Source organism: Nycticebus coucang, chromosome 14 (assembly GCF_027406575.1).
Source record: "Nycticebus coucang isolate mNycCou1 chromosome 14, mNycCou1.pri, whole genome shotgun sequence".
Lineage (NCBI taxonomy): Eukaryota > Metazoa > Chordata > Mammalia > Primates > Lorisidae > Nycticebus > Nycticebus coucang.
Genome location: NC_069793.1, coordinates 15984210 through 16000811, shown reverse-complemented (window position 1 = coordinate 16000811; position 16602 = coordinate 15984210). Strand labels below are relative to the sequence as shown.

The 16602-nt window shown below is 33.7% G+C and overlaps 1 protein-coding gene across 1 annotated transcript; it reads left to right on the top strand.

The window, feature by feature from the left end:
• Positions 1 to 7643: 7643 nt before the first annotated feature.
• LOC128565683 (olfactory receptor 8J3-like) lies at positions 7644 to 8591 on the top strand. Its single transcript, XM_053562322.1, has one exon. It carries the CDS (start codon positions 7644 to 7646, stop codon positions 8589 to 8591), a length of 948 nt encoding a protein of 315 aa, XP_053418297.1.
• The last annotated feature ends 8011 nt before the right edge of the window (positions 8592 to 16602 follow it).

Here is a 16602-nt window from a genome sequence, read left to right as displayed (position 1 = left end):
AAATGACAAAAAGTGCAAGGCTCTAATCATTGGATTTCATATAGCCAATCTAATTATTTCTAAAGACTGACGATTTCTAAAACTTGGATTTCATACATAAGTTCTGTAAACAATTTCTTCAATTCGTATCCCATGATTTCCTTATTCAGGCACAAAATGCATATTCTTTCTTGAAGGGATTTTCTCACAGACATCAAATGTTTTGCATGAAATAGGAGCTATTATGGTTTTAAGAGTGGAAAGAGTTAACAAAATTACCATTTTATTCTCAGCATCCAAGTAGTTCATTTTAAATTTAATGCCACAGGGTTGAGAGCAAGAAACAATTTTTAATAAGGCCTGACTTTAACTAAATCATCAAATTTTAATGTTATTTTTAATTTCATCTATCAAAAGTGACTTCTCAGAGAGGACAGCTCTAAATCTAGCTTCACAATACACAGTTAAGGTCCCCCAGTCTTGCAGTAGGTCTATTTCTATACTTTACAGTTCAGAATAGCCAAAAAGATCTTGCAAAAGAACAAAGTTGGGCAACATAACACAGAATTCAAGAATGACCATAAAACTACAGCACTCGAGATAATGCAGTGTGTTATAAGGATAGATAAATAGATTGGTGGAACCAAATAAAGAATCCAAAATATATGCACCTATTTATTTTCAATTGAGTATTCATTAAGAAGCCGAATAATACAATGCGATCCCAGATATCTGTAAATATACCCTACAAGTGAATAAAGGCAACGTAGGAAAACTAAAAAGAAAGATGTGAAAAAATTCTTCACAGAATAAATATTAATGGTCAATAAGCAGATGATGAAGAGGTCCAACATCTTTAATTATCAGTTAAAATTATAGTAACAGTAACATAGTACTTCCTACTCTCTAGTTTGGTAAAATTAAAAATATTGCATCACCAAGTGCCAAGTATCAAGTCGATAAGAAGAGTCAACTATGTTTTTCATCTCCTAACATGATCATACAATGCCAATTGGTGTGTACCATGGTGAAAAACAATTGGTTAACGTGGCAAACAATTTGCAAGTTTTAAATAAAGTTAGATGCACAACCAACAGGAAGTCACCTTCTGAATGTTTACCCAGGAGGAATAAATACATGTCCCGAGTAATAGGTGCACATTTATACAAATAGCTTTATTCAAAAATACGACAAATGGAAATGTTTCTACTGTACACTGACAAAAAGATAAATTGTGATATATTCTTAAAATAGAATGCCACTCAGCAATAAATTTTCATGAACTACCACTGATACATGCGGCAGCAAGGATGAGTTTCAGGAGCATTAATCAGACACAAATTCAGTATTATTCCTTTTTTATGAATTTATGGAACAGATAAAGTAAAATATAGTGGTAGAAAATCACATAATGGAATTGAGAAATTTACTCCAAGGTGACATTGAGGAATATTTGGGGGTTGTAAAAATACTCTCTTAACTAGAAAAAGAAATAGCATTTTGCATATGTCATCCTTGTATGCATGACATTTTACTGTATTAAATTAGTGCTCTTTCAACAGAAATTAATGTAACATGTCCAGTTCAATTATTTCAGTTTACTGCATTATAACTGACTAATAAAAACTATGTTAAGGTGCATAACATAAAGTTTTCTTAAATGTGTACATTGTGAAATGATTACCACCATCAAACACACATAGTACACTTTTTTTGCGTCTATATGGTGAAAGCATTTAAAACCTATTCTGTTAGCCCATTTCAAATGCACCATACAGTATTATTAACTATAATCACCAAGCTGAATATTAGACCCCCACACTTATCCATCTTGTATGACTTCAACACTGTGCTCTTTGATCAAAATCTTCACGTTGTCTCCACCTTACATTCCCTGGCAACTGCAACCACCATTCTAATCTCTGCTTCTATGAATTTTAATTTTTTAGATTGTACATAAATGTGTGAACATGTAGTAAAATATGACCCTTTTAATAATACTTTTTGTCTCTTAGAAATTTCTCTCATATTTCTATATAATTCCTACAAACAAAATTTTAAAAGAATATGTCATATACCAAATGTATGTGTATAACTTACTTAATACATTTCCAAATTGTGCATTTAGCTTTCAGTATTTCACTGCACAGAGTAATGCAGATTTTATTTGTGTATTTTAATAACTTGTATTACTTCTGCTGAACAAATTTCCAGAATCTGGTTTTCTGCCCAGTAAAGGGATCCATCTTTTCAACTCTTTATGGGTCTCTAGTGAGAGATTTAGAATGATCATGCTTCTCAGTTCCTGGCACATTGCCACTAGTGAGCTGGCAAAGCCACTTTCTTATTTGTTTTTCAGTTTCTTGTGTTATGAGCTAAATTGCGTTCATTCAAAATTCATATCTTGAAGCCCTAACCCCCAGTACCTCAGAATGCATTTGAAAATGGAACCTTTAAAGAGGCAATCAGACTAAATTGGGGTCATTACTTGGGCTCTAATTCAATAAAACTAATGTCCTTATAAGGAGGGGAGAAAAGGACAGAGAGAGGGAGATGGGCCAGTCACATGCACGGGCCCAGACTATGGGCCAAGGAGATGAAGGCACAGTGAAAAGGCAGCTACCTGCATGGCAAGGGGAGGGGCCTCACTACCAAACCTGCTGACAGTCGAGGGGAGGGGCCTCACTACCAAACCTGCTGACAGCCGAAGGGAGGGGCCTCACTACCAAACCTGCTGACTTCTCGTTCTGGGATTTCTATGCTCTAGAATGGTAAGACAATAAATTTCTGTTGTTTAAGCCATGAAGCCTGCAATATTTTGTTAGGACAGTCCTCAACAGGTAAACACCATATTTAATGTGAATATTGCCATGGTCTTGTGTTCGCCCACGGTGTACAGTATTGTCCCCATGTGCATGAATTTATGTTTTATTTAAATATCAACTTGCCTTTTACCTTGGCTTTCAGCTTTAATTTAAGGCCTACAGAAGAAGACCTTGTAATATGCAAAAAGGTCTCCAAGGGAAAGAATTTCCCCAAGGTATATATTACTTTCTACATAATTCTATTAGTCATCACATGCTTAAAAAGGTATATACCTAACATGTTCAAGATTTAAAATAATACATTTGTGCCTCAGAAAAACTAGAAATTCAAAATAACACGAAATACTCTGGGTCTTCACCAGTGGTTGTCTTCTATTATTTCTCACCTGAAATATAAACATAAAGAAAAACATAAAATAATAATTTTAATACATGAGGATCATTTCTTGGAAAACACATCCTTCTTTGAACATCCACATCACCCAATTTCTTTAAATAATTACATAGCCAATTTTACACTTTGAAGTAGGTCAGTGGGGAAGCCAATAAAGCTAGTAACTAGATAAAATTAGAACTAATTTGAGTGCTAGACCATTAGTTCCTAGATCGCACATACTCCATTTTTGTTATAATGAATCTCTGAAGAGAAAGAAGTTACTCTGACAAAGACACATTAATCAGATGTCATTGAATTGAACCCAACGTCAATAATAATGAACTCAAACCCCCACAAAGAAGACTCACAGGGGGTTTTCACTGAATTCCTAGAGGGAGACCTTGTTAAGGAACCAATCCCAGGTGGCATCTTCACCGGGATGTAAAAGGCAACGTGTGTATTGTATCTTAGATTACTAATGCTCAGACACAGGGTCTCAAAGGTTTATAGAGCCTCATCCTCTCTTACTGCTGCATCCATGTAGACCCTCTCACTGAGAACCCGAGCAGATTCTCCACTAGAGGTGGGTTAAAAATATTTATTTTTATACACTGGTTTTTAAAAGTAAAAAAAAAAAAACTCAGTGAAATATTTTATAGCACGGTTTCGTTTTGCAATATTTTACAAAATATTTTCTGAAATATTTTGTAAAAGATCATGCATAGGGCAGCAACTGTGGCTGAGTGACTAGGGCACTGGCCCCATATACTGAGGATGGAGGGTTTGACCCGGCCCTGGCCAAACTGCAACAAAAAAATAGTCGGGAATTGTGGTGGGCGCCTGTAGTCCCAGCTACTCGGGAGGCTGAGGCAAGAGATTTGCCTAAACCCAAGAGCTGGAGGTTGCTGTGAGCTGTCACCCAATGGCACTCTACCGTGGGAGATAAAGTGAGACTCTGTCTCTAAAAAAAAAAAAAAAAAAAGATAATAGGATACACAACTACCCAAAATCTAGATGATACCCCATTTTGAGAATATGAATATACATTGTAACTTTCTCTGAAAAAAATATTTATTAAATCTGATATCCTTCAGGCAAAGATATATCTCTACATTTATACATACATGTGTATGCAGGTCTGTATGTATATGTACATAAGCATATAATATATATGTGTGTGTGTGCATACAAGGTGTCCACAAAGTTCATTTGCAGTTTGAAATTTACAACCTTTTTAAATTGCACATGAACTTTATGGACACCGTGTGTGTGTGTGTGTGTGTGTGCGTGTGTAAGCATTATGTAATTAGTATAATAGTGGGACATGTTTAGTTAAACTATGGTAAATAAGTCTGCCAACATTTTAGTAAAGAAAATACCTCAAAGAAGGATTTCTAGGACATATCAAAAAGAAGGCTTCTATTTGAAGAAAGGTGTTTGCATAAACAGGAGTAAGACTGCGAAACTTGGAACCTTAGATTCTTGGTTTAATAGGTCATAACCTCTGCTCTGTAATCAAAGAAAAAATAAAACCCAAGAAGCAAATATTTATTTGCTGGATTGCCATTAATTCAATTGCCCTAAATGAGAATGTTTAAAATAAGTGCTCTTTCTTTTTCTTCTACCATAAATTTTATAGTAAAAAAGAACGCAAAGTACATGGAAACCATTTCTGAAGTATTCTTGTTATAGTCTAATATTGTTACCCACTGGTTGCAGAACAGTGGTTCTGTCTTAAAAATAATTTATCTGTCTACCATTCAAGTTAAACATTAGTATTATTAAAAAGATTGACCATGGCTAGAGAATGATGAGGAATGATGTTCTAAATTACTACAAAACTCAAGTTTAGGGCTCCACTTGACACCATGTTCATTTCTGTTTTGTGATTGCATGGGGCTGTTGCTACAAACAGTGGGCAGACTTCTTTCAGAGATGTTATCTTTCACAAAAAAAAGGTAGTAATTTCAGAAGAATCACTAAGCTTAAGAATACAGAGGATCAGAGTTAAAAACATACTTTCACTGTGCACCTGCTAGGATAGCGTGATTAGAATATTAATATGGACCTGATTGTGAAATGTATGAAAGACGAGGCCAAAGTGTTTTTCAGTTATTCTGCAATATTGCTCAGATTATACATCTTAACAACCCAAAAGCCTGATAACTGGCATTTCTGCCAATAAATCTCAGAGAATCATCACTTAATGACCAGGAAGGATAAAATAGTCAATGACAGAGTTAATGAAGACTTGACCTAAGGAAGTAGAAGAGAAAGGTGGGTAGGATGGGAAATTATTCATAGAAATTAGCAAATAATGCACTCTGAAGCTTTCAAAGAGAGTATTAGGGAACGCATCTGATGTTGCTGTTAAAATGATTGCTTTTAAGATGTAAATACTGCATTTTCAATAAAGCATAAAGCAGGTCATACACTAGGTTTCAACAGAATCAGGGTAGATGATACAATTTGGAAAGGTTAACGTTGGCTGACAGTTGATATGTCTGTTAAGGGAGACATGGAGAGACTGAAGGTTGCAGACAGACTACTAAACACTGCAGTCCCTCAGGAGGCAAGGTAAGGAAGAGCCATGGAGTATTTTCTATGGCAGAGTAGTATTTGCAGCATAGAATCCTTGTCTAGAATCCCAGAATGCTCTTCCTGTCATTCACTAAGTAGCTAGTTCCTTAGATTGAATTGAAGTACCAACTTCTTAGAGAGGGCTTCCCTTAACATTCTTTGTGAAATTATCCTCCCCAGTTCTCCTAATCTGTGTTCTTGTTTAAATTTATTATACGTATTTTAATATGTAATTATCATGTTTACATGTTTCTTGGCCAGATTTTTGTCCCTTCCCTGTCATCGGAGGAGCCAGTCCATGATGTGAGGGATAAGTAATTTATCCCTGAACACTGAGTTCAGTTTAAGCCTGAACACTGCTTAACATAGAAGTTCATCAATTATGTGGTAAATAAATAAAAAAGAAGATGATTTAAAGAAACTCAGAAAGAGAATTATGCTTGATATCACAAAGAAACTGATATCAGATAACAATTTTAGCAATTATTTTTGTCTTATTTATTTAATTTTTCATTTTTTTCTGGCAGAATAATTTTGTATTTTTCTTCCTATTTCATCCCGTAGAATGAGAGAAAATGTCAGCAGCTTTAGATATTTTTCACTGAGATATTTATGAGGTTATGGTCTTGACTCCTCAGCACTTATCTCTGCATTTTCAGATAAGGGACTATGAACAGGATTTCTTTGGGCCAGATGCCCACCACCAATTAGCAGTTATTCATAGAAAGGGACTCTTAATTGGCTTATATACAGAAAGATGATTATTCCCTAACAACAAAAAAAATCCAAGAAAGTATTCAGCCATATTAAAATAGCATGTAATTTTATGAAAATGTGTGCATTGCAATTATCACAGAAACACTATAAAATATATTTATTTTTATTACAACAATGAAACAAATCAAACATGATAAAATAACTATAAAAAAGATTAAAATCAAGAGGAGATAGATTTTTCAAGTTATAAAAATTATATTATAAAGTTTTATAAATAAAATAATTGAAATAAAATACAATAGAAAATCTATGAGCAATTGTACGAACTTGTAGGACAAGAAGAAAAAGACCAGTGAGAAGGACGGTATACGAAATAGAATCTATAAAGCATAACATCAAGGAATTACAGAAATGATAAAAATATTCAATGATGTTATTTACTGAAAGCCAAAAAGAGAACCAGTAACTTGAAAGAAATAAACCTGAAGGCACATCTTCATGTATTTTTATCTGAAGTGATGAAATAAAAATGAGGAAATATCCAGAAATGGATGTTAGACCATATAGGTTTAATTTACATCTACTGTACATCAGATAAGAATAAAATGAAGAAAAAGGGTCAGGATAGTGTCTAGAATCATCTATTCTTAAGAGAACCCAAGAATTAAGAATTAATTCTCAGATTAATCTTCTCAGACTAAGAAATCATAAGGAACCACTAAATGACTTCCAGGTACAAAATCCCACATGCTCTTTTCACGCTTAATGCAAAAAACATAAAACATAAATCATGGCTTCACATGTTTGCAGGCTAACAGCATATGTAAAATTCAGTAAGATTGTGAAAAACTACTGAAAATGTTGCATGATGCTGGATCTTCTATGTGATTCACCACACTTAATTTTCCAAATTTGCTGTTTCTCTCTCCTAAATGATTATAAATTTTATTGATTAGACATAGAAGCTTGAGTTCTATTTTTTTAATTAAATCATAGCCTTGTACATTAATGCATTGAGTTTTAAAACTAAGCAAGCTTAATATGCAATTGAAGGAAATTCCTCTCAGCAGATGCTCTTGCTATCTAATGGCAGTCAAGAAAATAATTCTTTAAAGTCTGTAAACACTTCTTTTCTTGCCCACACAGATGAATTCCCAAACTCCTCCATGGCTTCTGGGAATCTCACGCGGGTCACTGAGTTTATTCTCACTGGTGTCTCTGACCGCCCCGAGCTCCAGATTCCCCTCTTCCTGGTCTTCCTGGTCATCTACACCCTGACCGTGACAGGGAACCTGGGCATCATCACCCTCACCAGTGTTGACTCTCGGCTTCAAACCCCCATGTATTTTTTCCTGCGACATTTGGCAATTATCAATCTTGGCAACTCTACTGTCATAGCCCCTAAAATGCTGGTCAATTTTTTAATAAAGAAAAAAACTACCTCCTACTATGAATGTGCCACCCAGCTGGGAGGGTTCTTGACTTTCATCGTCTCTGAAGTGATCATGCTGGCTGTGATGGCCTATGACCGCTATGTGGCCATCTGTAATCCCCTGCTGTACACAGTGGTGGTGTCTCCCAGGATCTGCCTCATGCTGGTGTCCCTCGCCTACCTCTATGGCTTTTCTACCGCAATTGTGGTTTCATCTTGTGTATTCTCTGTGTCCTATTGCTCCTCTAATGTGATCAATCATTTTTACTGTGATAACGTGCCTCTGTTAGCCTTATCCTGCACAGATACTTCCTTTCCAGAAACAGTAGTCTTTATATCTACAGCTACGAATTTGTTTTTTTCCATGATTGCAGTTGTAGTATCTTACTTCAACATCGTTTTGTCCATTCTAAGAATGCGTTCATCAGAAGGAAGAAAAAAAGCCTTTTCCACCTGTGGTTCACATGTGATGGCTGTCACCGTCTTCTATGGGACACTGCTGTTCATGTATTTACAGCCTAAAACTAACCACTCCTTAGATACTGATAAAATGGCTTCTGTGTTCTACACCCTGGTGATCCCCATGCTGAACCCCATGATCTACAGCCTAAGGAATAAGGACGTGAAGGATGCCTTAAAGAAATTCATTGCAAATCTATTTTCTCCTTGTAAATCAATGTAATTTTGGGATGTTTAGGTAAACAAAAATTAGTTAGGATGTCCTGCCATTCTATAACACCCAGAAAAGATTAGTTGGCTGACTTACAGGTTTACAAGAATTCCTGATAATTACAAATCCAGGATTTGAAGATTTTTCTATTTTTAAATTTTTGAATTGAAAAGCAAACTGAACCTCTTTGAATTATAAGGTTAGTATAGAGAAAAAAATTATTACCAATTTTGCTCAGAAGCAATTAGGTAAATTTGAAAAAAGATTTCCAAAAGTCAAAAAAAATTTTTTTGAAAAGTTAAATAAATTTGAATGAAGCAAAAGAAAAAAATGTGACAAGGGAAGTATAGTGGTTTTTTTTTTTTATTCTTTAATATCTTTTTTTTTGTTTCTTGCTTGATATATTCGGGTATACTAGATTAATGCATCTTAAAAAATTGTTATTATATACAGTTATAGTCCTTTTTTTGAAACTGAGTGACAAAAAATTAAATTGACTATTATATTAAAAATAAAGCTTCCTAACTTTCTTTTAAAATTGTTTTAATGGTAAAGGAACACTAACAATTAATTTATATCCTGAATGCAAAGCAGAATAAGATTAAAAATACTTTATTCCAATTGTGAGACCCAATATCCACAAAAAAAAAAAAAGAAAAAGAAAATAAAACCCGGCCAAGGCATCATGGCAGGTGCCTGTAGTCCCAGCTACTCAAGAAGCTGAGGAAGAAGGATCACTGGAGCCCATTGCCATGAGCTATGATGACCCCACTACACTCTCCCCAGAGCGACAGAGTGAGACTGTGTTTCAAAAAGAAAGGTTTGTACACTATTCTTCTCTACTTCATTTTTCAAAATATTGGTTCCATCCTTTGCTATGAAATCAATATAGTAGGTTAATATTTTAGAATAAAAAAATTAAAACTATGAAGAACACAGTTTATGTAGCCAACTGTAGTATTTTTCTTTCTCACAGAAACGTGAAACATTTTTTATTCTGAGAAAAAAAAAGATGAACATCTTGGGTCACCAGGAAATAAAGGTTTTATTCTGACAAAACCACTGAGTGCTTAAAAACCAAGATCTGGGCGTTAGGTGTACTGGTTGCTATAAGGGTATCACTGTTTCTAACCACTTTCTGCCAACATAGACACAAATTACATGCATATGTAATAACCAAAATAAATACATAAGGCTATGTTTTTTTTACTTATCTACCTACCTATCTACCAATTTAACTACCTTTCTAGATAAACTCGAGTACACACTGATTACATGACTCTAATCCAATACATAGTGTTCCTTCCATCTTCTCTATTCATTATTTTCTACTTCTATCTTTGGCAATGGTAACCTGCCTCTCTTAACCATAATCTAGTTACTTGTCTGGTCAAGCTTAGTATAAATAGTTTAAGAAAAGTCAGCCAGTGATCACCTATGTATAATTCAAATACTCTCAACACTCAACAAAGCCGTTTGAAGCTGTTTTACAACCTATGTTACAGTACCATCTAGTTTAATAATTTTCTAACACTAATTCTCTAAGACATATCCAGAAACTCTCCTTTGCCAAACTCCTTTTTACAAATACTTTGTAAACTCCTTTTTACAAATACTTCTTCTTGAAAATGATAGAATCTCCATTTAAAAAATTTATATCTAGGCCAGGCGTGGTGGCTCATACCTGTAATCCTAGCACTCTTGGAGGCCAAGGCTAGTAGATCATTGGAGTTCAATGCCAGTAAAACAAGCACTAAAACCTGTCTCTAAAAAAAATAGCCCAATTATGTAGTGGGCAACTATAGGCCCAGAGACTAGGGAGGTTGAGGCAAGAGCATTGATGGAAGCCCAAGAGTTTGAGCTTGCTATGAGCTATGACACCATGGCACTCTATGAAGAGCAACAAAGTGAGACTCTAAAACAAACAAAAAAATTAGGTTATAACTGGGTTATAGCTTTCATATGAAAGCCAAAAATTAGTTTCATAGTAGAGCTGAGTACATTGGATACTTTTTCTTCCATTCTAGAGATAGTTTACTAAGAAGAATATGTTCCAGCTCCATCCATGTAAACATGAAGGAGGTAAAGTCTCCATCTTTCTTTAAGGCTGCATAATATTCCATGGTGTACATATACCACAGTTTATTAATCCATTCATGGATCTATGGGCACTTGGGCTTTTTCCATGACTTAGCAATTATGAATTGGGCTGCAATAAACATTCTGGTGCAAATATCTTTGTTGTAATGTGATTTTTGGTAAGAATATGGGGAATGTGGAGAGGGAGGGGAGGGAGGGGGAGGATGGGCGGAGGGAGGGTGATAGATGGGATTACGCCTGCGGTGCATCTTACAAGGATATATGTGAAACTTAGTAAATGTAGAATATAATTGTCTTAACACAATAACTAAGAAAATGCCAGAAAGGCTATATTAACCAGTGTGATGAAAATGTGTTAAACTGTTTATAAAACCAATGTATGGTGCCCCATGATTGCATTAATGTACACAGCTGTCATTTAATATTAATAAAAAAAAAATCAGTGTACTCAGTACTACTGTGAAACCAATTTAGGATCACTCACACTTGTATATAAAGAATGAAACACAACTATAGCCTAAGATGAAGGAGGAAAGCGGAGGGAGAGGGGAGTGGAGGAGGGTGGGTTGATAGAGGGAGGGTTAGTCGGGGGACCACACCTATGGAGCACATTGCAAGTACAAGTTGGATCTATCTGGTGTAGAACACAAATGTCTTAATGCTGTAATTGGGTAGATGAGGTGAAAGCTATGTTGATTAGTAGGATGTAAGCACTCCAATTTGTACAAATAATCAACACATCAAATCTCATAATGGCATAAATGTATTTACGATCTATGTACAAATGACTTAATAAAAAATAAATAAGTAAAAATACAAAAAAAATTATACCTGCCTATACTTGAAATCTGGGGCCATTTTATTGATTACAGTATCATTTGTAAGACCTCAAGTTTCACTAGAGCTCATGTGTCATTTGTACATCTTGCAACCGAAACATAAATTTATTAATTGACCTTAGTAGATGTATATTCCTCCATATTTCTTAGAATAAGAAAATACATTTATCTAAGAAATATGAGCTCTTATTTAACATTTGATAACTTTCCTAGTGATAATTATTTGTCTCTTGTCTAAAATATGATTTATTTAATTACTGAAATAACATTTCATGGACAGACTTGGGAATCTAAGAATTGTATACTTGTTAGTGCTATCATAGGTTTCCCTAAATATGAACGCCTAAATTATTCAACACATTTAAATAGCTCTACCTCAAAGTTCTCACATGATAATCCTCTCTCACAATGCATAAGGGAATGTGAAATTAATAACAATGTTCTGCCAAAGACTTCTCTAAGGACACAAAAGTAGATCTTATGTCAAACTCTCCATGGATTAAAAATGATGATTAAAACAAATGATTACACCTCATAATCTCCACCTCCCCAAGTCAAAGTGGAAAAAATGCTGGGGAAATATAGATTCTCCATTAGAGAAGTGCAGAGACCACGAGACTTTGCTTACAAAAGGATTAATGAGAACTCCTCTGTGGTTATGAAAGGCACTGGCTTCAGTACATTACATGGAGCCACTTTCTACCTTTGTAAACACATGGATCACGTCTAAGAACAGGTACCTTTATCTGATTGTTTATTATTTGTTTGTTCATTACCAGAGTCGAATCTGTATAACACAATGAAACACGTTCCTATACTGCCATAAGGCTTCTGAAAATTCTGCATTTTGATGAAAAAGAAGCTGGGGCTTCACTCTCTCAAAAATAAAACCTCCATCTATCAAATACAGCTGCCAGGTGAAACTAGCAAAAAGGTATTCTGTATAAATTTGATAAAAAAGGGAATTTGATCATTTTGATAACAAGTAGCACAATGCCTGGTATACCACACACTTGCTAAATGATTATTGATCAAAGGACATTGGGTTCATTAAGTTGGACTAAGTAATTTCCTTGAATGGATTATCCAGGGGTCCACAGTGAAAGAAACCATGATAACTCTTTGTACATAAAATAAAGTTTAAAAAAATATTATTTATATTACTGAATAAATATAATACTAACAATAAAAATAAAACATGGTATAATACAGGATGAAAACATTGCATTATACCATCAAATTCATCCAAAAACATATAGTCTTAAAATTTCTAAGTGTGATTTTTTAATAACTCCCTCAAAATCAAGTCTATGACTAAATATTGGTCATGGATTTATTTATTTTTTATTTCCACAAATTAGTCAAAATCACCAACCTTATAATATTGTCTATTTCAACAAAATGACTCCAGGATATAGATGATTTATAGTTTGAACTCTTTCAAAAATATCCTTTGGGTACTTGATTTGTACAAGATGGTGTAGTGATTAATCAAACTCCACTTCCCATATGGGGTTTCTATTCCACTGGGAAAACTGATAACAAATGAATATATAATATAGTGTGAGGGAACAAACAGGGCTTGCAAAAATGTGAATGAGCAATCCAGAGTAAACAGCAGGTCCAAAAACCTTAAAGTAGAAATTAAGACCATGTTTATTTTTTTATGACCATGTTTTAGATATACAGGAGTGACAATGTAGCTAACCTGTAGTGATCCTAACTGAGAAGTAACATGGATAATACCACAATGAAAAATAAGATCCTTTGAAAAGACGAAACAAAAAGCACCATCCTAGAGTCTTGACTCATTACTGAACTGCTGAGTGAAGCAAAGAAAGTCATTAAAATTCATTGAGTATCCTTATTAGGGGGAAGTAATTCCGCTGGAAGCCAGCACACTGGTCAGCAATGTTGGTTCCTTCCCCAAGTCAGAAGAGAATGCAATCTATGAAACATTCTCTCAATCCTTTCTTTCAATGGGAACGTCTAGCCATTGGACAGGGAGTGAGAATAAATTAAATGAGCACAAGGAAAAGAAGCTCTTGTCTAATAAATTATCTTTATCAATTGGTAAATTTTACAGAGTATGATTTTCTAAATTTTCTAACCAAGAAAGAAAAAATCTGAGGCATCCCAGATAAGAGTTTTATTTTATTAGTGAAACTAAAATTTAAAATTGATATTAAGAATCATTTCTTTAATTTTATCACACAGTTTTGGATGAATTGCAGCTACGGCAGATGTTTCAGTGAACAAGAAGGGCCTGCCCATAATCCTTCAGTTTATTTTTTATTTATCTGAATTTTAATAAATCTACTTAGGTAAGAGAACTCAAAAATTTATAAAAATAAGAAAGAATAGAATTACTAGCTTCTTTTAACAAATATCTATTCATTAATCAATGTTAAACACTATATCAATCTAGTCTAATTTTACATGATGAAAAAATGATTGCACCATGTTAAGTTGTCGACTGAGCAGCCATGATGTTATGACATATTTATTCAAGGATACTAAATCTAATAAATTATTTGTAATGAGCTATAAGAGAAAAGAAATGGATGTTGCCGGGTGAGCTAAGCCATGAGTTACACATGACACTTGTTACATCTCTGACTAAACAATCTAGGCTTTCAGGTTAAACAGGGCGGTCTGATGAAATACACGCAGGGGTCACATCAATAAATCTTCAGCCTGCATTGGAATCCCAGTGGAGTGCAGAATACAATTTTTCTGATAATCTCATTTGCATCACGCTTCCTTTGGCACAGAGACACTGACAAAATCATGGATTCTCAGCAGTCTACACCCAGTTTGATGAAAAATAGAATCATGTTCTACCTGGGTAGGTTAAAAGGGTTTCAAATAGCAAATTTTAACTTATTTATGGATAATAAAATCATTCTAATAGCTGGAGATAAGAATTTCAACACTAAAATCCAGTATGATAATTAAAATGAAAACTCAGAGTGTGTTTTGTAAAATAAACAATGTTGTCTCCAATTTTATTTTAGTTTTGTATGAAAGTATTTATTGTGAATTTAAATATTTCTTACTAGATTTAAGCAAATACACATTCCAGTTTGGAATCCACAAAGAGGTTTGAAAAAATTCAGGCCCATTGTAGACCAGATTATAACCTATGTCAGATGTCTACATTCTCCTCTTGCAGTAGCTACAGATTTTACCCAGGATTAGTGGCGAGCACTCAAGTAAATCACTGATTAAGAGAATGAGTGAATTGGAATATGTTCCTAAGAAAGGAGAAGCTGAACTCAATCAATGGAAATAAGTGGTAAGGGCAGAATGTGAAAAGTCTTGATAATTGGTGAAAGTGGGAGGTTTATCCAGGAGCTGGTAAAGTGCCCATCTACCCATGTCAGCGAAAAAGATGTGGTGTCTGGGGGATTAGTGTCTAGTTTTTTGAAACTGTGCTTATAGATCATGCTTTTAATTTTTTGTATCTGACCAGAATTACTTAAATTACATAGCATAGTACAGATTTCAGTAGAACGCCAAAGAACATATAAACGTATACCAGGTAATAAAAGTAGTGTTTGGGCCATGTTTATTAGCTCCTTGTCATCTTATTGCAAGCATTTATTTCTATAGCTTGTGGTCAAAGCGTTTGAATGTGAAAGATAGTATTCTGGAGAACGGTCTTAGTCTGAGAACCCCAATAAACAAAAATTCTATTTTTATTTTATCTCAGTTTTTCCTTTCTTTCATTTGTTTTGAAGGTAGTGCTCAAAATGGACTCATTTTTTAGCAAGCAAATAGAGTTTAGAAATTTAATAATATCAATATTAATGATATTAATTTTTCATACTATATTTAATGTTGGACATTTTTCTATGTTTTTTCTTATTCATTTTTGACTAATTTTGTAATTGAATTATGGAATATTCACATAATGACCAATGTCTTATCCCTCCTACTTCTTTTCTTCTCTCTGTCTCATTCATATCTGTAAATTGAGAATAAAGCTTTCATACAAAACTTTTAAATTTGGGGGTCCTTATTTCTGTCAATTTTCATGTTATCATAATTAGATATTAACATTTATTCTGTATTAGAGTTTAGGATAAATACTTGTATACTTACAAATTCTATGTATAATATAAATAATTATTATTATTATGTGATAAATGTATATGAATCTTATATATAATAAATACAATTTACATAAGATATAATTAAAGTGAATAAGTATTCCTTAAAATTATTTGCTATATAGTATTGCTCAATAAACATGTTTCATTAAAACAAACAACTAAAATTCATTTCTAATAATTGAGCAATTACTACTACATAGATGTGGTAGTAAATTTTGAAGAACTAAAGAAACACAGGCTATTATTTTACTTATGTTTATTGAGAGAATAATGTTAGAGAATTTAAAGCAATTTAAAAGTTTTGTATGAGAGCTTTATTTTCAATACGAATGACAGAAGAAAAAGGGGAGGAGAGGTAAGACATTTGTCATTATGTGAATATTCCATAATTCAATTACAAAATTGTTAAAATTAATAAGAAAAAACATAGAAAAATGTCCAACATTAAATGCAGTACAAAAAGTTAATATCATAGAATTCAAATCTGCATTTGTAAATGAAAAGGAAAACCATTAAAAGACCTTGTCAATTGACTTGTAAAGACATATAAATTTCCAAATCTCTTGGAAAGCAAGTATCAATCTTATTCTACTTTGCAATATGTTACAAGATTATGTGAAGATTCCTTCCCTCTGGTTAAGCTCATGGTTTAGGAATAAAAATGTTTGTGTAGTATTTACATAAATGACAATCTTCAAGTAATTTAAAGCAACAAAATAAACAGAATATATTATACAAGAATATATAATGATGAGATGTAGACTCCTGAGTCAGAAACAGGTGAACTGGTAATACAATTGCACTCATACAAGCAATCCGACTTCATTCAGATCTTTCCATTTTATTCTCCTAGTAATCATCTGGAAAATGGGGATAGTACTGGCACTTTTACACTAATGTTTAGTGAGATGAAGTGAGGCAAATAAACATCTAATTGTGCCTTCCATAAAATTATCCATTTTCAGT

Coding starts and splice junctions, on each gene's coding strand:
- LOC128565683 (XM_053562322.1), top strand. CDS start 7,644: ATGGCTTCTGGGAATCTCACGCGGGTCACTGAGTTTATTCTCACTGGT.